Source organism: Nipponia nippon, unplaced genomic scaffold (assembly GCF_047370975.1).
Source record: "Nipponia nippon isolate SJK-2023a ecotype South Korea unplaced genomic scaffold, ASM4737097v1 scaffold_20, whole genome shotgun sequence".
NCBI classification, from domain to species: Eukaryota; Metazoa; Chordata; class Aves; order Pelecaniformes; family Threskiornithidae; genus Nipponia; species Nipponia nippon.
In genome coordinates, this window is record NW_028262337.1 from 5,483,692 (window position 1) to 5,510,800 (window position 27,109).

Below are 27,109 nucleotides of genomic sequence, written 5' to 3' on the forward strand. Positions count from 1 at the left end.
TGAGGAGCAGATGCAAAAACACATGCTCCTGTAGAAACTTTAGGGGCCTTATGTGAAACAGTGGTAAGTGAACTGCTGTGCAGTGAATTAACATTTTGGAAAAGGAGTCTAGTGTTATGTTTGCCCCTAATTTAACACTGAAGCCTTAGCTGGGATGATGTGCCTGGGATGGCTCTTCTGTGGCAGCAACAGAAACAATTTTTGGTGCTGGAGGTGACACCCTCATCCCCACCTGCCTGCCCCCCTCCGTTTTATGTGGGTCTGAGTCTGCCTACACAAACCAGAACTTCAGCCAGGACAGGGAAGCTGCCTGTCCTCAGGTGCCACCCTTGAAGCCTTTTGCGGATGCGACTGTCCTTTGAAGATCGAGATGTGCTTTTTCACTACTGAGATGCAAGTTCACTAAAGGCCTGCAAGGGTCCTCCACCCATGAGAAATGAAGGAACCAAACCTAGGCGAGTCTGAGGACAACACCAGATGTAGCCAGGTCTGACTCCTCTCTTAGAAACGCAGAAGTATACCCTGCTCCTCACTCCCATGGTGTTCCTTAGCACTGGATTTTCGGACACTCTTCTTCCCCTTTTCAACAGACCTAAACAAGCCTGCCTGGAGCAACAGCCCTACATCTTCAGAGCACGGCGCTGCAGGCAGACGCAGCCACCCCTTCCCTGGCGAGAGCCCAGAACATACGCGCCCATACCTGCCTCACCACCAAGGTCAGCCAGTCCCATTTACGGGAGCAATTACAAAGGGAGGACTAAAGAGCATTCACCTGCTGCTGAACTTGCCCAGGACACCCAACTAGGCAGCCTCTCATCCTGGTATACTATGGTCACGCATCTTTCTGGGAATGTCTCTCCGTCTCTTGCCTATGAGGCAGTGCCCAGACTCTTCTCCTTCTGTGGTTACCACTTCAGTCAGCCTTAAAAAACACCGACCCCAGCACACAAGGTAAGTATGGAATTTGGTTTGTTTTCCTTTCATGTATTATGTACTAGATGAATGCAACATTCAGGCTCAGCTGGGTAACAAAGAGGAAGACATTCAAAACTGACCATAAGGTAAATTGTAGAAAGCAGAGTTTATATGACAATAAACATGCAGCTCGCAAAAGAATGAAGATAGTGTACTGGTATTAAAACACATTTTCATATAGACAGCTTATGCAGCAATATACAAGTTTAACATCTGGCTGGAGTATGCAAGCCCTTTAAAGCTGGCATTCAAATTACCAGTAGCTTCATCAGCCATACTTAGGTTAAGTATATAGTAAAATTTCACTTAATGTTTACATTCACTAGCCATCCAATCCAGCATCAAGGCACTTTCCTTGTTAGTATGTCTGTCCCTCTGTCTCACGCCTCCGCTTACCTAGATGCATATATCAGCACAGCAACATTCGGTGACCAGTAACCTTGACCACAGACTTCTTAACCCCAAATAAAAGCATGTGGTTACTAGATAGTCCATCGCTGTATCAAAGTGTCAGGCTATATGCGACACTGTAAACAAGACTGGTGTATTACAAAAACACGGCGAGTTGATTGGATCCATTAACGAATGTGCTTCGGTATGAAGAAAAGCGGTAGGTGTTACCAGTTTCAACACTGCAGAGAATGCTCCTCTACCACGCCTGCCATCGCCAGAGGAGAGCAGCCGGTGCAGGGCGCAGAAGATGCTTCAGTCTGAGCAGGAGGACGTGGAGCTTTCCAGCCGTCTGTCGACAGTTGTGCCATACGTGTTTTTCATCTATTGTTACAGAAGTGTGCTTCTGCAGAGTATCAATGACTTTATTGCATATATCCCCATCAAAGTTGTCTTTGCAAATAAACACAAGTACTGGCTAAGGCTGCATTCTGGGAGGTACCTACTGCCCACCCTCTCTCTGCACTAAAATTAAGAGGCGGGGGGAGTGGACAATTGCTGAGATCTGGCCCTTAGTCATCGATTTTAAAGTTGTTTATATCAAATCTTGCGGCCTTAAAAATGCATCCTTGTGCACTAAGTCAGCACTGATTTCGTTTTTAGGAATGGCTCAGATTGCACAAGTACTACAAAGGAAACAAGAGTGAAAGCACACACACACACACATGCGTTTTAGCTGCTTTTTTTTTTTTCCCCCCCAACTGATCCTTTCACTTCTAAGAAAGAGAAATGGGAATTTGAGAGTCGAACGCAGGATACTTAATTTTACCCTTCTCCAGACTTTTGCACTTATACCTCCACTTTACTGCAGTTTTCTGGATCAGGAGCTAAGCTGAAGACTGTGGGGTTGGCTGCAATTCCCAAATGTCTGTTTCATGAGAAAAGACCCAACATTTTTGTTATAAACTGCTTCCAAGTAACATTAAAATCAACTTCTGGAATTTAAAATGGCTGTGTATCCATCATAGCGAAGAGACAAGAGGTTACAGGAGATTAATGAAGTTTTACAATCCATCAGTCAGGAGAACTTTTTAACATAGTTAAAGGAATGTATCCAAATAACAGTCAATCTCAATTACAACAACTGTCTCAGGGAAAATACACTAGTACACTTAGTCCCATTTAATGCACATAAATTACAATTTAAAAAGTGTATGTCCTGGAGCGGGGCTGACTATTAAAAATTCAAAGAGTCTTTGGAGTTTCAGATCCCACTGCAAAGCCCATACCATAGCAACACATATTGATGTGGGTCTTGGATATTCAAGACCTGGCACTAATTAAACAAGTTCAATTGCTGAAGTTAAATCAGCATGGTGATTCCCACATACTGGGCACACTAATGTAAGTTTTAACCATCTGGCAGTGCTCATGGTTTACAGTCAAAGCTGAAGCTTCAAACCCCACCCCAGGCCATGGGGCTTCTCCACTCAGCCCTCACATGCAAAACCTCCTCCTCCTCCCAGGGACAAAGTTTTTTCCAGTCCTGATTATTAGCATTTTGCTAGGATGCTGTAGCACAGATAGGCACATGCTTGTCACAAACACTCCAGAATGAAGTTTAGAAAAATTTTTGCTCTGCTGTGCTTTGCACTGCCAGGGTAAGGCTTAACAGGCAGTTCAGTTTAGTTTACTACAGTAGGGCATATGAAACAATCCCAAGACTTTCACTATGGTGGGAGAGGATATTCACAGACTAACTGCCCTGAAAGCGAGCCAACACACCCCAGAAACAACCCCAACAACCTCCTGTTCTAACAGAACCTCCACAACAGAACTACACAGATAAATATATTCACTTTTCTTGTAAACAGGAGAGCAGTTAGCCATCCTGAGCTTAAGAGATGTTTCAAACATCCTAACAGGAAAAATACTTTATATTTCTACTAGCCTCCCTTCCCTTCCACCAAAGTAACAAGGTCTTTACAACTATTCTCCCACCCCTACCTGAAAAATTCCAGTCCAGGAAATCAAGATGGACATGACAGTGTCAATACTGAAGTGTGATTTTATTTTCATAATGCTTTTATTTTGTAAAGTGCACCATAGTTATTGGGGGGGAAAGCCTTTTCTTTAATTACTATGTTAGGGCCACGTTCAGAGAACTTCAATGGATTGCTATAATTACACTACAGACACTCTAAAAACCTGTATGCAACTGTTGGATACAATTAGGTTGTTACGATCCAAAGTACAAAATAAAGTTAAACTCTGAACACTGCATGATATAATGTTTGGCACATAGGTTTATGGACAAGCTGTAAACCTGTTATTTATATGTACTGTGGCTTCTACAAGCTGTTCACCCATCAGTATCTCCTGCTTAGTCTTTAGTATTTTAGCCCTAGATAAATGCACAAGCCTGAAAGATAGAATATAATTCTGCCAGACAGACAGAATTCTCTCTAGGATACACTCTTGTACAATTCTGTGAGTTTATTACCACTGGCCCATAAACAACAAAGAAAGAAAGATACCAGAAGTGACAGGCCAGAACTCTGGTTAGCACAGACCTTTAAAAACGAGAATCTCTTGATGCTGTTTGGTTAATGTTGGAAATGGTCCATGATTAACAGCAACTGAGAACAAAGTGCCTTCCCTTTACACAACAGAAAGGCAAATAGCAACTTCAGGAATAACTGAAGTTGTCCCTCAAATATGACATATGCTATCAAAAGTTAGTAGCACAGGATCGCAAAAAAACAATTAAAAAAAAAAAAAAGGAAAGAAATCATCAGCATACTTTTGAAAACATCCAGGCCTCTGAAGCAATGTTCAGACTAAGTAGCCAGGTTGTGGCCCACAATATTTCAGAGATGAGCAGGAGGTGGATTAAATGCATGTGGCTGCAGGGCAATTCTAATAAGCACGCACACTGCTCAACAGAGACTTTCCCTTTTACTTGTGGTTTCTACAGTCACTATGAAGTTTGCATAGAGAAGACGACCCATCCCCAGTAAAGTAACTGCTATTATTTTCCAAGAGGAATATGTTCTGACAAAGGAATGCTCCGTCAACCTCTGAAAAAACAAAAGACTGTCTCTGCTGTCTCGCAACAGCATAGTTTTCATTATGTCCTTGCCCTCTAGGAGGGACTCTGAAGGTGCTGAGGTGGAATGGGGAGAAAAGGAAGGGGACTCGTTTGAAGGAAGGTGTAGTTACAGTAAGCTGCAACATAGCCTTTTAGTTTAAAAAAGTGCCTAGATACAAAAAATACTGTTGGGAGAAAGGAACTGTGGAATACTGAAATGCTATTAAAGATTCTGCATTCTTTATCTGCTTTAAATAGTCCAGACTTCAAGAGGTAATCTTATGAATTTCTTTGTAACAAAACCAGAAGACGCATGTGAACATTTACATATATACCTGTCCTTCCATGCAAGCCAGCAGACAAGGAAAGTTGAAATGATGTTGACACCTGCCTTTCCAGGACCTTTAGCAAGTGCTTTGCAGAACAGCAGCACCAGAGGTCAGAGCACAAAAGGTTTCATATGGTCTCAAATACCTAGTTCTTTTGCTGAAGGAGAAATAAAACCCTTGTTTTATTCTCACAACGCAGCATTTAGTGTTTTGAATTAAGGCTTTATTAGTGTCAGATTAGAAAGCTGACTAGATTAAGTCAGGTTAAAAAAAAAAAAACAACAACCAAACCTACAAGAGTGCCATAAAATTTCTAGTTATCACTGGAGAAGGGGTTTGTTTTAATGCAATTTCTTTTTTCTTTAAACCCTGGTAGAGACAGTCTCCAAGAAATGTATCTTCTTCAATAAAATGCATGAACAGGGGAAAAGTGAGACATAAGAAAAAAGTAAGGAATCTTAACAACCACTTAAGTGCTATTTGTGGCTCATGATTGCTAATAGATACATACATACTACCAGTAATGTTCAAATTCAGGGTATAGGTTTTGTTTTTTCTTCTGAGAGCTTCAATGACTTCAGTGCTTTGTTTTTTTGCTGCTTTCAGTTTCAAGGAGGTCCCACAGCATTAGCAGTGAGGTTACAGCACACTAATCATTGTAGTCAGTCAGGAAGACAGTCATATCCCCTTTCTCCTGAGCAGTCAGAAAAATGGTAAAAACTTACAGCTTGTTACTTGCCTCTCAAGCTGTATACAGCAAAGGTGCACTTATTAAACAAAGACAATTTATACGACCAGACAGGTATGGTATAAATAACTGTTAATCTGTGTTTTCATCTGGATTTTTAAACTTTTGAACATGACACTGAATTGCTGTGCGTCAAGTTGCAAGGCACATTTTTAGGCCAAATTATTATATAGTTCATATGCACACAAGGCAGAATATCAATTACTATAGTAGCATTCAGAGTCAAGCAATCATGGTGTTTTCTTATTTGCACACCATAGCAAGTTCTATTTAATTTTTACAATTTTTAAATGGGGCTGAACATGATTTGCATGTCTGGTAAGCTGGAAACTGAGACACGGGCCAAGTCAAAATTCAGAAAGTCAGTCAAGCTACCAAAAGATATATGACACGTATTCTTCCACATTAGAATACTAAGCTTCAGTCTTACTTTCACACAAAGATGCTCCAAGCAACTAAAGCTGGCTTTTTAGGCTTGTACACTGTCACGAGTCGAAGTATTTCTTCTAGGAGGTCTATTGGCTGATGAGATTAATTGAAACTTGCCATTTTCAATCATGTGTAAATCTGATATGACAAGACACAAAAAAACCAAGGTAGCACAAAGGCTTGTTCAGCTATCCAGACATCGGATTTTATGTAGTGCATAAAAGTAAGTCTCCAGTAGGTCTGGACTGCAAATTTTCCACAAAAACACAGTCCTTATTGTACTTTGTCAAATTACTCTTCACTTAATTTCAGTATTTCTATCTGCATTCAGATAAAAATACCTAGCTTAATTTATCAGAAACACAGGAGAAAGTGTGAACAGGCACTAATGAAGGCCTAAACAGAGCCAGTCTCTTCTCTCACTGAGGCACATAGCCCCCTTGTCTCACAGTCTGCGGGAGGTAACTTTTTGGCATTTCATCAACTGATGGTGGATTTCCTTCTACTGCTTCGGGTCTCACAGTTTGTCCTTCAGTACTTGTCTGTAAAACATCTGGTAGAGCAGCTTCCTGGGTATTTTTTTCCAGCCCAAGGCCCAACAGCTGTGAACTCTGACCTGAGATCTGCAGTTGTGCAAATCCAACAAGATCCCCCTCATTAGCAGAAGTAATTTGCTTTGCTCTTTCAAAGCATGGCCTGTCTGCGTTGGTTTCATCCTGACCACCATTTTGTTTGAAATACTGCTGCCTCTGTGTTGTACTGTCACATCCTCCAGCATGATCCTCTGATCTCTCTTCTGAATCTAGCAGTGGCTGAGTCGACTCAGACCTTGAAAAGACTTGTACAGGTGTTTGGTCTCTGTAGCCATTAAGTACTACAGTTGAATACTGTACAGTGCTCGAAGTGTTTTGTGTAGTTTCACCTTCATCACTGTCAGAAACACTTTGCCTAGGAGAAGACATGCATGAGGATCCTCCAATACCACTGCTGTGCCCTTCTGAAGTACTCTTTTCCTTTTTAAGCAAGTCAAAGGGTTTTAGATCTTGTTCTGAAAAAGACTTCTTGTCATCAGCTTCTATTTCTACGACGCTTACATCTGTAAAGCTGCCTTCTGGGTACATCTGATCTTTGGAACTAAAGTTATGCTGAAAGAAAGAGATGGATGTTGCCTAAGAGGAAGGTTATGCTAAAAATCAAAAAACCCATTAAATATCTGAATTTTTATTCTGTAGTTGTTTTGAGTTTCTTCATGTAAGTTTTGTCCTTACTAAGTTAGGCGGTATCTGCAAAGTATGTGTTACAAAATGAAGGATGTAGCTTTGTTCCCAATACAAAGTCTTAATTATGCAGCTATTCTAAAACCATAGTGGGTGTGTAAGCTTTGCTCAAATTCTAATTACTCTTAAGAGCTGTAAACATAGAACCATTTGCTGTGCAGCACAGGTACATTCTATATTGAGGCCATACATACATTACTTCCAATAATGTATTCAACACCACAACACTTCTCCATAGAAGTTAGCCACAGTTTATCAAGCAGCATTTGCTATGTCATTCACCCCACATGGGGCACAAATTTTCCTGCCATCTCCTCATCCATGAGAAACTCTTAGAGCTTTCTCTCTCATTCATGATGTAACTGTGCAAATAAGTTTTTTTCTTCAGGGTTTTAAGAATGGGAACCATGAATTCTGTTTACTTAATCCTGATTTCCCATGAATGAGTAAAATAATTAGGACTTAACCCTTCCAACTAGTAAACTGAATATAATTCACAATGTGAAAGCCTGCTTTATCCTGTGAACTTGTGCTAAGGCCATGTAGTTCTAATGCTGAATCTACTGATGCAATAAAGTCTTCTAACCATGTCATATCACAATGTCATGAAACTTAACATCCTTTTTTTTTTTCCTTGAAACCCGTGTGTGCTAGAAGACAGAAGACTCTCACTGGTTTGTTTATTTGAAACCTTGTGGACTAGGAAGATACAGGATGCAGAAAGATGAGTATTACCTTAGCTGGAACTTGAGGAGACCACTGAGCAATGTTACTCTTGGATGGATCAGGGACAATAGGCCAGATATGCTTTTTAATTCTGTAAAGCATTAAAAACAGAATAAAATTACAAGATGCACACCCCAAATTCCTATGTTGACAGTAAGTACTGCATAATCCAGGACACCACTCCCTTACACAGCAATTTTGCAAGAGTATTTATTTCCAGGTAGAAATGCTTCCTGCACTTCTTTACATCTCTGTAGGAAACTGTACTGCTTAGCAAAACACAGCACTGCACTTATCACTCCTCCACATATTAGATGTAGCCATCCAACATAAGGCAAACCAACAACTGGTAAGGTTAGTGAGGGATTTTCAAATTTGTAGCACTCTATAATCTACAGAACAATTATTTAGGTAAAGTCTATGATGCATGTCAGTATAAAAATACACTGTTGCTTCTTTAAGATAACTATGAATATCACAGCTGTCAAAATCTAAGCCAACTTCACAGCTAAAAATAAAGTGAAAATATTTAAAGAAAAACTTGGTCTTTTGTAACTGAACTCTAAAGTTTAAGAACGTAATAACTGTTACTTAACAATAGAAGTTTCTGTAGATAAATCACCCCCAACAAAACTAATTTTGAAACTGATGCATCTATCCTGCTCTTTATAAGCAGGTTCCAGCAACAGATCCACTGTAGAACTCTGAAGAACACTGCAAGATGGGCTTTTCAACCAACATCCATTAAGAACTGATTTTAGGAGCAGCAGGGAGGTCAGAAGGAAAAGGGCAGAAAATGCTGTCTTTAATTAGAAAGAAAAGATAGTTGACTGGGGACATGGGAGAAGTGCTACTCCTTACCAGGGAAAACACTTCAGCAATAAGCTCTCAGCTAAAGCCACAGACAAGAGCTCTGGGGTTGAGGGAGGAGGAGGCAGGATGTTTCCCAGCAGATAGTAAATAGGCACAGAGTTTCACTGAGGTTGTGCAAGATAGATAAGTAAGATGTCTCCCTAATATTTTTGGCTGTAAAGCTTGATGTTTGCAAACACTGTAATTAAATAGCTCAAATACAGCCAGCAAACAGATCTTCTGTGCTTCACAAACTAGGGACCACCATTCCACTCTCATACAATGACTAAGAAAACGACACAGGCAGGATATCCTGATCAAACCCTAACAAACCTAATCCTGACCAACTCTTAGCAAGAAAAGCAGGAACTTCCTTGCAGGATTGAGTCATGGAACATTTAGTTTGTGTGGTAATTGTTAACAGTAAGAAACTAGTATCAGAAGAGGCCCTAATTTCTCAAGGAAAACACAAAAATGTTTATCACCAATCAATGTATGTGTGTTTTACCTTCTTTTTGTGATCTAGCTGCAGAGTATTTACTTGTTTGTACTGAATTATTGCCAGCTTGCTATTATGCCCAGAAATATCAGAAGTGTAACGGAAAGACTTCATTTATACTCACAAGTCACGTTTGTTGAAGCAAAACAGAACTCCAAGGAGCACAATCAACAGGAACGCTAGACACACAGGTACAACTATGGCTTCAATTTCTCCTTTCCCTGAAGAAAATTAAGAGAAGCAGTTATAGCCCACTTTGGCATTTAAGGCACTCATCAGCAGCATACATTCCCAAAGGGACGGGGAGAATCTGAAACTGAATACACCCGCAGTGCTCAGTCTTAAGCTTCACCTTCAGTAGAACCTTGTCACCACATGAAAAGAGCCTGTTGGTGAAAACATGAAAAGCTCTGTCCCAACAATCTAATGCTTTGCATCAACAAAAAATACAGGTTGCTCTAGAAGCTGTAATACTGACAGAGCAAGTAATTTTACAGCTTGGGCAGACAGGACAGTAACATCTATGTGAATTCATCTGTGGTCCAGGTGTTTCAGTGGCCTGCTGGCTGCCAACAGCATCATGATCAAACAAATAATGTAAGCGAAGTCACTAGTCATCCATCAGTTTATTCTGTACACAAAAATATCCTCTGCCTGCAAACACTTAAGGCTGCATTATTGTTATGTATTCCTTCCAATGTTATACGCATTCTTAAGTAAATCTTACAGGTTTAGGGAAGAGCAACACTATACAGAAAAAAAAACCCAAACCAAACCAGAACCAAAACCCTGCTAAATCTAAACAACTGCTTTCCACAACTAAGTTCAGTTAATGTTGTTACTCTTACCATTACAAATAGGAAGCACTCTAAAGCTGAACATACAATAAATTTAACTCTTCAAAATGAGTCTTTGTAGAGGACTGTAGCAAACTTTAATAGTGATATGAATGAGAATGCCAAACCTGAGGAAGGGTTGCAAGAATGGCGTGTGCTGACTGGCATCTAGATTAGCAGATCAAGATCCCAGCACACCTCTGCAGCTTCTCAGGACACTCATATCAGCATAATAAAGGCCAACCTACCTTCAGATTAAAACAAAGACTTTGGACTCTTTAAGACCAGGGTAGGAGCCATCAGACACCAGAAGAGAAGACAAGGACACTGAGTAAATCCTGATGACTCGCACAAAGTTGGGGCAAAAGAATACTATAACCTAAAGTATACACAAAACACATCCAAAACCAGCATATTTGCCAACATGAAAGAGCAACCCAGGAGATCTGCAGAAGATAGCTTGTCCTCTGTACAGTCAGAAGAAATCCTGACTAAACTACCTCTTTGTGATTGAGTACTAGATAGGCTACCTGGATACCATGCACCTTGTGAGTATGCAACTGAAACTTTCTCTTTTAAATAAAATCACCTTCCCCTCCTATTGGATCTTGCACAGAGCCTTGCTATACTGTTGCAACACTACTTCCTACTTCTATTAATTGTGCCACTCTTCCTTACCAAATTTTTGTGTAGTAAATGTAAAATCAGGACCACTCCTGCCTCCTTCATCTGTGTATGCCATCATCCGCACAGTATACAGCGTGTCACTGGTTAGAGAAGAAAGGGTATACTCTGTCTTGGAAGGATCCACTGTCACGGCTAAAGAGAGGAAAAAATTTATACTAGTTTTCTGTACAATTTATTAGATCTCCACAAACACAGTAGCTTTAGGACATCATGTCTTCAGATGTACAAGACAGTTTTAGCAGAATGCATGGCTATATAGAAAATACAACAGACACAGAAAGACTACAAACTTGTACAAGAAATGCTGAGATTTGTTTGTTTCTGTTCAAGTGTTTGAATTTAGTCTCTTTCTTGATGATATTTTATGTGTTAATTTCCTGTGGGTTTTTTTTCCCCCAGAATGTAGCTACAAACTAAACTAGTAGTAAAGTTGAGGCTTAAAGGTTTCTAATAAGCAGAACACATGGCTAACTAGAAATAGCTAGTTACTAACTAGAAAAAACATGGTTAACTAGAAATAACAAGGGTAGGCATAAGTAATTGGCCCTTCCAATTTAAGGAAACCTAAAAAAAGAAAAACTTCTGATAGTGCTAGCTCCCTGTCTTATGCCTGCAGGCTATATACACTACTGAGAACTAAAATGCACTTCAAACAAGATGTTTTACATTAGTAATACATTGATCTAGAGCTCCAGGAGGATTAAAAAATCTCGCCTCCTTTTTTAAGGCTTTATCATAGTTAAATGCAGTCAACTCCAGCTTCATCTTGCTATACCACCATCTCATCCTGTATTTACCTAGAAAGATGGGAGTACAATATCTGCAAATCAGCTTTCAGAAACTAAACTCAGTACCCTGTTATACACAGACTGAATGTTCCGAATTCTTTATTAGGGACTTTTCTGGTCAGTATGGAGGAGAGCTATGCCTCAGACATCAGCTTTATGTCATCAGAACAAACTGTCAGCCACACTTGATTCTGTATCTTGTTTTTCGGGAACACGTATTAGGAAGGAGACAGATGGAATACTTCAATGCCACAAAGTACTTCTCTGCTTTCTGTTACCTGTTTCATTTCCATCGATAGTTTTGTAAAATATGGTGTAACTTCTGATAAATCCATTTTGTTCATCTACTGTGAGACGGTTCCATGTCAGAACAGCTTCAGCTTTTCCTACTTTTTTTGTCTGAACAGTTGGTCCTTTTGAAGGACCTGTAACGGGAGATGAAGATTAGTTTCTGTTGGGCACCCTCACATCCACAGAAGCAGCGTATTAACGAGCACTGAATTGCTACTGCATAAAAACTTCAATGGAATAGCTGGACTAACTCATCTGCAAAGCATTATTTTCAGACAACACAGGAACTCCAAAGGTGTCTTAAAAGAGAAATCTCCAGGGAAAAAAGATATGAAAAACAGTAATCAGCAGATCACATGAAATCTTCAACTGAAGTTAATTAGTCTTGGCTTCATACTTGAAATTCAAAATAAATCAGCATAGAAATATTACTATACCAATAAAATAACAAACTCATGCCAAGTTATCTGATAAAGGTTGGAAAAAGGGAAAGAGTCAGCCACAGACATCTGTTTAACTCCTAAAGACTGTAAACAAGCAGAATGGATGCTAATAGAAGGGACAAGATCAATTACGTCAGATGACCATCAAGGGTAAGACCATTTTTCATTATATTCCACGTTAAATAAAAGGTCTCATTATTTTTAGTCAAGAAAGTCAGTTTATGCACTCCAAGATGACTATTTTGTACTTACGATCCTGCTGAAGATAAGCCTTCACAGACTGTCCACTTCCCTGACCATCAGCATATAGAGGGTACACAGTTATCAAGTAACACTTGAAAGGCTTTATATCACCTAGTAAAAGAAATTTAAAATGTGTTGTTTCACAGACAGTCAAATTCCTCACCATCCTTCTCATTTACTTCAGATACAAGGTTCTAGGTTTTGGCTGTTTTATTAAATGCACTTGTACCTAATGGCAGCTGACTATTTTTTTCTAGAGCTCATTGATATACTGCTCCAGAATATTAATTAAAGGAACACCATAATGGTTCACATTCAAATGTTAATAAACAGGCTTCATAGTAGTCTGTTTTTTTCTAATTTATTTTAAATAAAAAGCCTTTATCTGTCTGCAGAACTGAACCCCAAAATTATTGATTTGAGCTACTGATCGCAATCTGAAAAGAACTGTAAAGCCGATCAAGTTTCAGTGTTTGCACTGAAAGAGGGGTCAGAGAATTTGATTTTGAAGGAACTCAGCCTGTTCACCATTTTAATGGTTTCCAAGAACAAGAAGATTAAAATAAAATGCAGATAAAACCCTTGCCGTTACGTAATACAAATTTCAAAATGCAAGATTAGATAGTTTTGTATTTGACAAAATACAAAATACAGGTACTTCCACATTCATGATAAACTAAGAGAAGCCCTCAGCATTATCCCAGATTCCTGTCCTACAGTAAAATTCTAGTCAGCATGAGGATGTTCCTCATTTTGAGAATACTTATTTGGTTTTTAGAGTGATCTACAAGGTATTTGTAGACTTATGAACTAAATACCTTTTAAGTATGTTCCTTGAACATTTCCTGGTTCGTTCTGCCATTCTATGATACAGTCTGAGCTGTTGGACACCAGACACCACTCAACCACATATTTAAGAACATAACTGTTAGGAGCAGTCCACCCTACCCACAGCTTGCCATCTTTAGGTAGTGTTCTAACATTCTTCACAGGAGCTGTGATGAAAGAAAACAGAAAAGTGATAAATATTGTCAGTTCTTTGACTAGATATTCATAATAATAGCTACTTTGTCAAATGTGGATACTTTTGGGTTATTGTAATGGTGACAATTTGACAGAACCTAAGTAAATGTAAAAGCCATTTTCTGCAATTTGGAAGCTTACATCTGAACCTTTGTATGAGAGATCCAAAATAAGCAGTATTAGGCTATTTAAAAACTGGAAATTAGATTCAGCTGCTTTGTTCTCACAGCCTTATTGCACAGTGAAGAGATACTATGTCTCCTCCAAAAGAAAAGGTCTATTTCAGAGAGAAATCAAACCTTGTGACACTTCTAAATTGCCATTCTAATCCTCACACTCATGCACCTTACCAAGTACTTCTGGCTGCAATGATACCTTGTTTGAAACATACCGTTAACTAGTTCATCTAATAATTTTAGAACCTGTGGCTCCCTTCATGTTTACACTAAAAGCAGCATCTGGTCCGTATTATTTTTTGCTTCCTGTCCTGGCAGTGTTTGGATTGTCTAAGAGGAGGCTGGAAGTAAGGAGAAACCAGCCTGTAGTTACTACTACTGCGCAGTGAAACGAACATAATAAATAGGAACATGAACAGTAGGGAAACAGTGGAAGCAGATGACAAAGCAACCAGGCAAGACAGTGAAAATGTGGGAGAGTGAGACTGGGACAAGAGAAGAAAAGGGTAGGGGGGGGAGATCAGAAAGCAGAAGGAAGAACAATGGTGAGATGGTATATACATGAAGTAAAGGATGCTTGCTTCCCCAACCCTTTGATTTTTTTAAAAGGAAAACAAAAATGCCTGCCGTGCTAAGAAAAGAAACATGGAGAATATAGTGCACAGTAGCTCTACGGACCAAAAAGAACAGCCAAATAGCACACGTGGCTTCAAATGAACCTATGACTACATAAATACACACGTTCCCTAGTGTACAAATAGTAGCATAATTATAAGGCATAAGACTGTAGATTCAATAATACTTTAATTACGCATCCATGTAAAAGGTAGCATTTTACAACACTGAAGATTTCTTACAACAAAAGCCATGCAGATGCATTTGAAAGAGACATTACTAGGACACTAACCTTTTGAATTACTTGCTGGGATAAGTAAAACTGATGGAGGCGATGCCCCGACTCTGTTACGGGCAATCACAGTCACTTCGTAAGTTCCATTCGGCAGCTTTAATGTAAGGTTGGTGGTATTAACGTTGTATTTCTCTAGTGGACTGAAGAGAGATGATTTAGCTCTGACAGTCACTTCATACTGCAAGATTACTCCATTGGCTTCAAATGGCTCCAAGGCCTGTTAGAAACACATCTTTGATTAGACTGATACTGAACATACGTTGACAACCTTTACTGTCTTTGATGCACAATTTAAAAATCTGAGAGCAAGACAAGTTATGTAGATCAAATAGCTCCACATCTAAGGAAAGCGCAAATAACCTGTGTTTATTTCTGTAAAGCAGTAACTTCCAGAACTACTACTGGTTTAAATCCTCTTTTTCTTTCTTCATAATCCTACTTAGTAATTTAATAAAAGCCATTCTGTAAAGGCTGCAGAACACGTATTGATAAAACCTACGTTTTATGTGACTTTACAACATAATGACATAAAAGGAATCTCACATCTTAAGTTGTGTTGAACCTGAATGCAAAACAGTCCGAGTAGTTTTCTTTTATTACACAGGGAACAATACTTGTTTCTGTGTTATCTAATAACACAGAAAAATACTATGTTTTTGTATAACAGTATTAGTTTTCCGATAACTTAAGAGAAAATTGTTGAAACTGTAAAGTAGCACCAGTTTTCCAATTCTAAGCTAAATAATGTCAGAAGTGGCATGTGGCATATGAGTTACATCAGAAAAAATGATGTCATGTCAATATACATGTAACTTCACCTAAGCCACCTAGTAATAGGGAAAAAGTAATAATTAAAAGACAGCTAGATCAAATGTGACAAAGTTCACAGACCAAAAGAAAGCAGGAGATGGGGACGACCATAATAGCATTCACTTTCTCAGCTTTGGACTAATCAGCCAACTAGACACAGCAGCCTACTGCATGCAAATGTGCAGTTCTGTTTGGCCTCTGGAATGTCTCTAGACTTAATGGATTTTGCAGCTGGAGTATGCCTGTCCAGATAGCATTACAAAAGTTTTAGGATACAGCAGAAGGCATAACATGAAGGTTTACTTTGTTCAAGTGAAAGTTTCCAATTCCACTGACTGGTTAAGGACAGCAAGTCAGGAATCTGATAGTGGGTTCTGTATACTCTGGATCACAGATGTGTGTCAGTTAACTGATGGCCTTTACATCTGTACTCTTAATTTTTCATAACTAATTATTATAAATAAAAGTACTAAAGTCACTTCTTGTATCAATAAAAACTGTACTATCCCAGCTATCTACTCAAGTTTGTTGAGGTAAATTTTGCCACTTAAAACCTCATTTTTTTAAAAGAATGCTCAATTCCTGCAGTTTATCATGCTGCTTTACCTTCCACATCAGATGCACAGTCCAGGAAGCTGGTGAGCGAGATGCATCAATGATCCTCCATATGGGTGGTCCTTTAGATGGTTCTAATGAAAGAAACAATGCTTAATAGTAGAAATACTTTTATTTAATGTGTTTGAATTCATCCTTTGACTATCATTAGATGCTTACCTTTTTTTAATTAATAAAAGCATATACAAAAAGTGTTTCCTTAGTTCCTCAAAGAAAATAATGCCTGGTATGTTAAGTGGAACACCTGCATAGAAAGATTGCCTGAAGGGATGAGTAAAACACCAGTTCTACTCTAAGCGCACATTATCAAAATAACCGAGTCACCACGCTGCGCATCTACAACAATGGGCTGAAGATGACCAAACCTACACGGTGCAGCCCGTGTCCAGAGGCACAGCCCTGTGTGTCTGTATACTGCAAACCTTGTTGTGGTCTGTAGCTGCCACACTCTCCCTAACCCTCAATAGCAAGTCACCTAAAAAAGGAAAGTGCAGAAAAGTTAACAAGCAACAAATTTCTCCTGCCAGAATTCCCCAAGTTTCCTATATCCTTTATGCTAAGAAGAGTAACAGAATCAAAGTACTTTTGTAAAATACTACAATACTTTCTGGCATCAGTACTGTAAAAAATTCAAGTGGTATTTCCACTACAAATTTCATTTCAAAGTAGAATGAATCAATCTGTTACAGGGCATAAAGCAATAAAAAGTGGCCAATCCTTTGTGAGGGCCTTAGCCCTAATAGAAAGATGATCTCAAAATGCATTTACATTTATAATCTTGCTAGACTGTATTTTCTCTGCGAGTTCTTTTATTGCATTTTTTTATATCAATCATTATGAGTTTTTGGCTGTTTCACCTCCAAAAAACAGTATCAAGTCTACAGTGCATCTTGTCTCTTATACTTTACATTGGGACAGAAGGAGAATTGGGAACTGAGGCAAAGGGAGCTCTTTCTTAACAATCTCATTTGAGTACTCTGATTTGATTCACGTTGAACAGAAGCAGTTGTACACTTTGCCTAATACAGATCATGAATGCAACACGACCCACCTCATGTTCATTTCCTACTATAACACCTTTGTTCTGAGGCTAAAATAACACATGGGTATTTAATCACTGGTAGCAGTATTTTTGCAAAGCCAGTCACCACAGCAGACCAGCTACAGTCTAAATAGGTGGGCAGTCGTGAAATCCTCATTGCTTAGGCTGAGATAGTAATCACAGAAAACAAAACCACACTGTCATTAGGAGTTGAAACAAAGCGACTAAAATACTGAAAGAGTATTTTACAATACCTCCCCCAGAGAAAGTAAATTTTGCATAAAGCTGAAGCAATGTCATTACGTACAGATAAATTCCATTTTGTTTGAACAAGTAAGTTATATACTACAATCTTTTTCTTATTTCTCCAATATAAGCTGACACGTGAATTCAATAAAACTCATTACTGGGAACTCAATTAGGATAAATAAGGAAGGATTTCTGGTGCAGTGCAGTTAAGCTCCACACACAAAGTGGTGTTTTAACAATGAAACCTGTATTGGTTTAACTTGTTTAAAGACATGCACTGAAATGCTGCACTAAATAGACGGCTTAAGAAGAGAGTGCCTTGGAAGGCACTAAGGACAGACAGGATATCACAGAAAGGAGACCAGGAAGAATGCAAGCAGGAAAGGCTAAAGCATATTTAAAAAAAAAAAAAAATTATCAGGCTGACTTGGAAGCTAAACAGATACCACAAAGTATTTGCAATAGTCAGAGGGAAGAACAGATTCCCTTCCAGGATGGAACCAGAAGGTCCATTCCTTGCCTCTATATAGGGCAGGATCAGTACAGGCGAAAAACAAAGACAATCTTGCAGGATATCAAAGTAGAAATGAAATGGAAACAGGACTAAGCTAAAGTAGTTTCACTCCTCACAACCCTAGAATCGGAAGATAAGAGTTTCTAACTGATAATAACGAAGTTTCTGGAAAAACAAGACATGAAATCCCCACATTGCTTAATTCTCTTTAAAGTCAGAAATCAGCAACTGATTCCCAAAGCTGCTGCTACTGATGATTCAGGAGGAAGCCAAACAAGCGTTTAAAATCAAATCCCTTTGAGGGCGATTTCCTAATTCTACAATCCCCAGAAATCTCAGTGCGTATTATTGTAATATACACAGCTCTGCAGCAAACCTGCTCTGCCGGATATAAAGACCCTTGGCTACAGTCACTATTTGGAGGTACAAAGTAGATGTTTCCTGATAAGGATTAGGTAGTAAAACAATTGCTAAGAGGTTTCAAAATTGCCAGAACGCTTGCATTACTCTTCAGCGTCATGATTGTACATTTGTGCCTTTGCATGTAAGGATTCTGTTGAAGCTTCACTTGACAGTTAATAGTACTTAACAGTTGGAAACATAACACTTAGACAAAACAATACGGAAATATATAAGTGTATCTTCCTGAATACAGCAGTGGTAAATACAGCTGTATCTTGGTAGCTTGCTACCGAGACAAACATCACATCTTTTGAATACAGAAGGCAGGCAGCTATGGAACCTTCTGGGATATGAGTCTAACAGTCTTAGACAAAGCACAACATCTAAAAGTCAGTTTTATAATTTGATTGAAGGCAATAATAATGGTGTAACTTAAGTATCCAGTGTCTGCTTGTTTCATTTAATCTTTGCAATAGGCAATTGTACCTAAAAATCAATGAATAAAATTCTGGTACAGGTTTTGCCAAAATTGCAACCTGAAATCCCTTGTCTGAGCCCAACACTTGGTAGTAAAAGGATCAGGGAACTATGGACCTCATGAGCTCCTTTCCAAGTTAAGTTATCCCACTACTCTATAAATTTGCAAGTATATCTAGGCATTTGCAAGAGGTTACCACACCTCTGAGTTGTCTGTAAGCAAACTGAGAATAGGAAATTATTCTTCTGTCAACTTACTGCTACAATAACAAAAAATGCTAACTGATTAGCAAGTAATGCAGAAAAAGTGGGACTATCCTTTTATCGTCAGGAAGGGCAGCTACAACTATTTGTTAAAATGCTGTTTTACCAGCAGAAAACAGACTGTATTTACATTTGCAGTGTATCACACCTAATGGCACAGGTATTCCTCAACAGCTTACTGCATGCTGAAATGAGTTCATTTTACCTTTAGCAAGAAGCAAGACATTAATGTAAGGTTTTCGGACACCAACAGAGGTTCAGAGTCAAGAAGATATGAGTTAGCATCTCTCAAGCATCTATAAAAGATACTAAATTAGTTCCAGTTCAGTCTAAGTGGGCTATGCAGATGAATGACAAAAGGAGAAGAGACCACAGAAAGGCCGGTTATAAATCAAAGCCTGGGGCTTTTATTTGGGGAGCAAATTAAAGGGCAAAATGCATAGGTCTAGGCTGTGTTTGTATATATACAGCATGTATGTTTGTTCTCTTAATGGAAGATGTAAGAATCCACTATTTGAGAATGGGATTTTTCATACTGTAACAAATGCATGGGTGTGATTTTACTGTCAGTGTTCCAACAGTTACCAGTTAGTGTTGTGCAACTTTATTTTGTACAAGTTTACAGATGCTGCAACAAACCAAACAAAATAAAAAAATCAGTAACAGAAAATGCTAAACATACTCAACTAATGGTTTTGGCACAACTCAGTAGCAGAAGGCACAGCCTCTGTACTTAAGAACAAACTTGCAGGAGAGCCTCTCTAGTGAGGAAATACTACAATGCCTTCCATGAGCTGTGAGGTATATTAAATTCATAACCTAGTGAGTTATAGTTACTTGAATGCCACAGTACATTTTGTCCTGGTTTACAGCTGGGATAGAGTTAATTTTCTTCCCAGTAGTTGGTATAGTGCTGTGTTTTGGATTTAGCATGAGAATAATGTTGATAACACTGATATTTTGGTTCTTGCTGAGCAGAGTTTACACTAGTCAAGGACTTTTCAGCTTCCCATGCTCTGCCAGGTGCACAAGAAGCTGGGAGGGGGCACAGCCAGGACAGCTGACCCAGACTGGCCAAAGGGCTATTCCATACCATGTGATGTCATGCTCAGCATATAAACTGGGGGAAGAAGAAGGAAGGGGGGGACATGCAGAGTGATGGCATTTGTCTTCCCAAGTAACCGTTAAGCATGATGGAGCCCTGCTTTCCTAAGGATGGCTGAACACCTGCCTGCTGATGGGAAGTAGTGGAGGAATTCCTTGCTTTGCTTGTGGGTGCGGCTTTTGCTTTACCCATTAAACTGCCTTTATCTCAACCCATGAATTTTCTCACTTTTACTCTTCCGATTCTCTCCCCATCCCACCGGGGGGGAGTGAGCAAGTGGCTATGGGGCTTAGTTGCCAGCTGGGGTTAGACCATGACACATTTCAAGCAACGCATGTGTTCATGAGCAACTGGAAGCTATCAGTGAAGTTAAAAACCATGCTGTGGATGCAGTGGACACAGATCTTAGGAGACACAAGATGCAGTAACAGTCTCAGTGCCACTGTCCTGAAGGAATATGAATGAGTCTAGGGTGATGCAGCACACCTGCAGAACATACAGTTCAATAGAAACAATGTCATAACATGTGGACTGACTGGAGCATCACAAAGAGTTGAAAGGCCAGACAAGTTGATGAGCTGGTGCATGGAAGCAACTTTGCAGTGCTGAGGATTTGTTCCACAAAGCTGTGAAGGCTGACACTTGACCAAGGCTCTTAAGCAGTTTTTTTCCAGGGTTATGAACTTAAAGCATAACCTAGTGGTTTGCCATCTTTTGTGCATCTTAAGTAGTAATCGGTTTATACTTTGAAGTTGTATACATCCTGCTTGTAAAGTCCTTTTGTGCAAGGCTGAACATGATCCAAATACTGCCCCCGAAGAGCTGATGCTGGTAAGAAGTTCTCCTCATTAAATCATGACAGCAGCAGTTCAGTGTTCACCCCTACTAAAAAGGGATATTACAAGTCCAGATCTACAAGACAACTACAATGATTATGTCATCAAGAAGGGAAATTGTAAGTAAATAGGGATTTTTGTGATTAAATATAGCCAAAATAAAACCACTGTCCATCCACACAGACTCAATCTTGCTTAAAGTCAGCAGTTTGTAGATGGCATTCTCTTTCTTATGCCTCCCACAGTGACAACTGTGATGAACAGCAAGACTCTTGATTACTGTATGTAGAATATTGTAAACAAGTGGGTACAAGACAGTGCAAAGGCAGCTGTAAGTGACTGACAAGGAAGAAAGTGTTGTAGATGCAGAATACCTTGGTAAAAGTTAAGAGTAAAACAGAGTTTTACTTAGATGCTTTGGTGCATAAGATGCTACACTTCCCACATGCACATTATTTCACATCATTGCTTTACTAAGTTTGTGAAGTCTATGTACCCTATATGACCAAAAATCTTCTGTTTCATACTTATTGACGCTTCTTCACCTATGACTTTATCTAATGGCCTCCTAAACACCAAGTTGTTCATAAACCAAGGCAGTCTGTCTGCCAAAAAAAAAAAACCACTTTCGCACAGGCAGAACAGCTTTTGTTCAGAGAATAACCTTCAGAACAAAAGAACAAGCATAAAGCCTAATGTCTTCTAAAAGGCTTTGAGAATATAACTTTCTGTGAAGGAAGCTTTTCTTTCCTACCTCCCACTTTAGCTGTTTTCAGGAAGCACCTCTAGACTAGCTTTATGGGAAGCTATTCTCATGCTCCTTGGAATGCATGGGTTAAGTCAGTCAGTACTGGGAGTAACCCAGGAGAGCCTTGTTGCACGTACAATCAAACAGCACAAGTGAGGATACACGCTTTCAGTTGGCTACTGCCAAATTGCTGAGCACTCACACATTTTGAAAGTCAGTGACCTACTTTCATATATTACTTACTATCTTCAGTGGTGACCCCAGTTTTCTCTTCACTCCAGTCACTCCAGTAGCCCACTCCATCTTCCTTCATGCAACGAATTGAAAAGACATACTCTGTGTAGGGTCTGAGTCCTTGAACACTGAATGAAGTTCTTGGTGAAGCTGTATCTTCAGGAGGAACCTGTAAATGGAAGAAAGATTTGAGAGGCACTGATCAAAAATCGTAAAGCTGAGTTCTGTGCTACAACAGCTCCCATTCAAGAGGACTCCCCACCACATACACACCCAATACAAAGAAGAGTTTTTCTCCCCTCTTATTTCCAAAAGCTTCAATTCTCAACCATAATTTGGTAAGGGATCAGTCACAGTTGTGTATATTTACCAGCTATAATACAATACATACACTAGAATAGATAAGCAGCTATCTCAGAACAATCTCTCATATTCTGTTTTCTTTTTTGATTAGTTTGTATACCTCTCCTTCCTTCCCATATAATTCTTCTACTTACTGATTTGTAATATCCCACCTCACATTTTAGAACTTTTCTAGGTTATATGCTTGATTACTGATTGCAAAGTATCTGTGCTAGAAGCCTCCTATAAAGCTAGAGAATCCAGGATCATTGCTTCCACTGATACAGAACAGCATTTCTTACCTGACATTGGAAATAGTTTGTTTTAGAGTAGTTTATACTTTTGCTAGTAAGTGAGTTTATTTTCCGTAAGCTTTCCTTTATCTTGGATTAGGCACTGAATGCCAGAAAATAATCTGTTTCTGTACACATGCAGTAAGAAGTGTGATGTAGATAATAGATATATGTAGGTACACACAGACACACACTCTGACTCCATCACATGTTATTCCACTTGCAATTAAGAGGTTTTTATAGTGAGCAACCCTGCAAGAGTAATGACTGCACGTTAAACACACATGCATGACACTCAAGAGGTTAATCCTGAGCGCAAAGAATTGTCAAAGCAGTCAAATTTTACCACAGCTAAGCAAGCTCAGTTGTTTTAAGAGTTACTATTTCAATGGTCTTGTGCATGTGTTAAAAGGGCAAGACAAGTTAAAAGGACAATGTACGAACAGACCCTGGAGTTGCAGTATCAGCTGTGTGGGACAGTGCTATTTAAAATATCAATACAGGTGACTGTAATAATCAGTCTCTGCATCTAAAGCTCAAAAAGTTCCTCCAAAGGAATACACTACATTAGCCACAAGCAGCTGTGTTATGCTACCTGCTTCAAACACCATACTTTAACTCAGAAGCAGTCCTCCTTCCAAGTCATGAAATTCAGAATACTTTTGGGCCTCTGTACTGAAACAGAAGATAGGACGATCTTGATGAAAAGTGTGTTTCTGGAATACTGCTGCTCTGAGAGAAGACTTAAAGAAACGCAAAACTAAGCAGCTACTGAAAATATGTCCATAGACTGATGTAGAAGAAAAACCCCACAACTCTTGACTGCATGAACATATTATAGTGCACTACTAGTAAGGCATATTCCTTACTCTTTTCCAGTTCCTTGACTGTATCATGCTTAAGGCATGTATGCAGGACAACCATACTATATAGAACCACAGAATCATTTAGGTTGGCAAAGACTTTTCATTGAGTCCAACCACAAACCTAACACTACCAAGTCCTCCACCACTAAACCCTGTCCCTAGGTGCCACATCTAAATGTCTTTTAAATACCTCCAGGGATGGAGACTCAACCACTTCCCTGGGCAGCCTGGTCCAGTGCTTGATAATGCTTTCAGTGAAGCAGTTTTTCCTAATATCCAATCTAAACCTCCTCTGGCACAACTTGAAGTGTTTCCTCTTGTCCTATCTCTTGTTACTTGGGAGAAGAGACTGACCCCCCCTTCTCTAACAGCCTCCTTTCAGGTAGTTGTAGAAAGCGATAAGGTCTCCCCTCAGCCTCCTCTTCTCCAGACTAAACAACCCCAGCTCCCTCAGCTGCTCCTCATAAGACTTGTGCTCTAAACTCTTCACCAGCTTCATTGCCCTCCTCTGGACACGCTCCAGCACCTCCATGTCCTTCTTGTAGCGAGGGGCCCAAAACCAAACACAGTATTTGAGGTTTGGCCTCACCAGTGCCGAGTACAGGGGCACAATCACTTCCCTGGTCCTGCTGGCCACACTATTTCTGATACAAGCCCGGATGCTATTGGCCTTCTTGGCCACCGGGGCACACTGCTGGCTCATATTCAGCTGGCTGTCGACAAACACACCCAGGTCCTTTTCTGGGAGGCAGCTTTCTAGCCACTCACCCCCAAGCCCGTAGCGCTGCAAGGCGTCACTGTGATCCAAGTGCAGGTACAGCAAGTTTAAAAAAGCATCCCAGCACTGTACAGTGTTTGCCCAAGCTTTAAATGACATTTAGATCAGTAACTTTGCATGTACCTGGGAAGATGAAAGTTCATTAATGTTCTAATGTTGTATGTACAGAATAAAAATTCAAAATAAACATACTTGAATATGATGGGGAGGACAGCAGAGAAGTCCACAAAGAAAAGCCAAGGTCACTGTACTCTAGATTGTGCCACAAAAAAATGGATCACAGCCTTCATAAACAGGCCAGATAAACTACCTTGGGAGGCTACATAAGTCCTAAGGACAACAAAGTGAATCCTCTGAACTGCAGCAGTGAGGGAACTTTTTCTGCAGTTTGACAGATGGCTGGGTTACAGCAAGAGAGTGACAAGGGACATTAGTGGTATTACCTGCATCCAGTTTGTGTCACCAACAATCCTATAGCGAATATTGAATTTCAGCTTCATCACAGCTGCTGAAATCCTATTCTCCCATGAAAGCTTCAGAACAGTAGGCAGTATTCCTGAGTTCACTGATAAGTTGTGTGGAGACAGAGGTTTAACTAGAAGAGAAGGAGTTAAAGTCAACTCTACAGCTGTATTTTATCATGCCTCTAGCAGTTGGTACACTATGCTGTAACACTACCATTAAAGCCTTTCAGAAACTCAGATGGCTGCTACTTAAAACTAGTTTCTAAAGCAGACTACTCAAGAAGAGCTTGCTATCTGAATTGTGATCAAGTATCTCACCTTCCCTACCTTTGTCCAACACAGTTCCAGTTATAGTCAACAATATTTGGTAGTGTTATTTTATAGTGAAGAAACATTAACATACCAATTCAGCAATATGCAAAGAAGCAGCAGTTATGTACTACTAAATCTTTATCAAGAAGCATATAGTTACCAATCTCAATGGGATCAAGAACAAGTGGATCAGATTCAGCCTTCCCAAGAGCATTTGCTGCTTCTACCCAGACCTCCAGATTAACAAAGAACTGAACATCAGTAATTGTACAAGAATTGTTTACATCTTTCGGTATACAGTCAGGAAAGCTCTCTTGTGGCCTAAATAAAAGAGAAGGAAAAACAAGGTAGAAATCAGTAAGTTTGGTTTCCTTTAGAGAATCTTTTTAAGTAGATCAGAGTGATCAATCAGTTTAGCTCGTATGTTTCCCCTCTGCCATTAGCTTTGTAAGCAGAGGGGCGGGAAGAAAAGGTGAAGAAATTAGAATGGCTTGTTCAGCTACAAATGCATGATTGCATTAGAATAGAAATTAGAATAAAATCTCTTGACTTCAAGTCACATATCTTCAAAAGCACAAGCCATGGTATTGTGATTATAAAAGCTGTATATAAACCTAACAGCTTAAAAATAAAGATCAAGAATTGATACATTTAATCAAAACCAGTATAGCTAGTAACTAAAAGCATATTCACGCATTAAAAGATGTAGTCAGTATTGCCTGCATACACTTCAAGAGCACAGCATTACAGCTGCAACCCATCATCATTTCTGTTCACCATCTTCTGCTACACTAACAGCAGATAGGTCTAAAGGCATCAGGAGATTTGCAAAGCATAAAGGTTTTCTATCTATCCATACTTTCTACTACACTTGTTACCAAAACACTTTAGTGGAACGGGGCAGATTGAAAGCTGTAGGCAGTCATTCCTGTTTCCAGAGCAGAGCAACAATTCTGTCTGCTCCATTTTAAACTACAAGAGACCATTTGAAGAGTTTGAAAATTACTGAAGTTAATTTGCTTTCACAGGAGATTTTTGCTGAAGCTTTCACACTAGGATTAACCGTGAACACCCACCATTCTGAGTTCTCAGGAAGTACAGAGTAGATAATACCTCTACAAAATCCAGTCACTATATGTGTATGTTTGTTTCTCTCCTTAGAATCATAGAATGGTTTGGGTTGGAAGAGACCTTTAAAGGTCATCTAGTCTGACCCTCCTGCAATGAGCAAGAGCATCTTCTACTTGTTTAGAATGGGACACAACAGTCACCACAGAAAAACATAAAATATATCATTTGGGTCGAGCCACCTAGTAATTAGGTGTATTGTACTCAAGCCACACTAATCATGTATTTGAAGAATGGAAAAAAACACTAGCTGTTACTCCAAAACAAGTGCAGCAACAAAATTTCAAGTCTCACTTAGCATTACTTTAAATGTGAACTTTAACTCTTCCCTTCTCCCCAAAATAGACAGCAATGCTTCAGAAAACTGGATTTAAGTTAAGAACTCTTCCACAGTATCAAGGAATTTCAAGGAAGTACAGTTTAGCCTACAAATATTCTTCAGAATTATTTAGATATTCTATAAAGGGCTACTTACCATCTGTATTTCAACCTAAAGTGAGTGTCCAGGAACGTATGCCTTCCAGGGTTCCAGGTACAAGTCATAGGATATGTGAGTTTTGACACCTGATGCACAATGCAACTTAAGTTCCTGGGCTTCTCTGGGGGCACTGTACAGAAAAAGTTACCAGTAATTAATCTATATACACATTTCAATCCAGTAAGAATCATGCTAAGTGTCCCATTAGAGCAACTTCAGTGAACATCAGAAGTATTTATAGTCAGATTTATTTCTAAAGGAGGGGGCAAAAAGTGCTAGATACCATCCAGCAAGGGAAGTCAAGAAGCTTAACTAGCTGCTCTGAGAAACAGTAGGCTGTACAAGGAACAAGCACCTGACAGTAAGGAACAGCACAGAAGATTTCTCATTCTTTGAGGCAGAAAACCTGATTATCAACCATCTCTCATCTAAATCTATT

At 39.4% G+C, this 27,109-nt stretch overlaps 1 protein-coding gene across 1 annotated transcript in view; it reads right to left on the reverse strand.

The window, feature by feature from the left end:
• Nucleotides 1-1,062: 1,062 nt before the first annotated feature.
• Nucleotides 1,063-27,109, reverse strand: part of IL6ST (interleukin 6 cytokine family signal transducer) — a 36,292-nt gene continuing 10,245 nt past the window's right edge. Inside the window, exons 4-16 of the mRNA XM_087759829.1 lie at nt 26,668-26,800; nt 25,225-25,385; nt 24,732-24,883; nt 22,019-22,178; nt 16,130-16,212; nt 14,711-14,930; nt 13,423-13,599; nt 12,614-12,715; nt 11,906-12,052; nt 10,831-10,971; nt 9,441-9,537; nt 7,975-8,056; nt 1,063-7,107 (exon numbers count right to left, since the gene is read on the reverse strand). Of these exons, the coding sequence (XP_087615955.1) occupies nt 6,382-7,107; nt 7,975-8,056; nt 9,441-9,537; nt 10,831-10,971; nt 11,906-12,052; nt 12,614-12,715; nt 13,423-13,599; nt 14,711-14,930; nt 16,130-16,212; nt 22,019-22,178; nt 24,732-24,883; nt 25,225-25,385; nt 26,668-26,800 (2,381 nt within the window). The 3' untranslated portion in view covers nt 1,063-6,381. The remainder of the gene's footprint in view (nt 7,108-7,974; nt 8,057-9,440; nt 9,538-10,830; nt 10,972-11,905; nt 12,053-12,613; nt 12,716-13,422; nt 13,600-14,710; nt 14,931-16,129; nt 16,213-22,018; nt 22,179-24,731; nt 24,884-25,224; nt 25,386-26,667; nt 26,801-27,109) is intronic.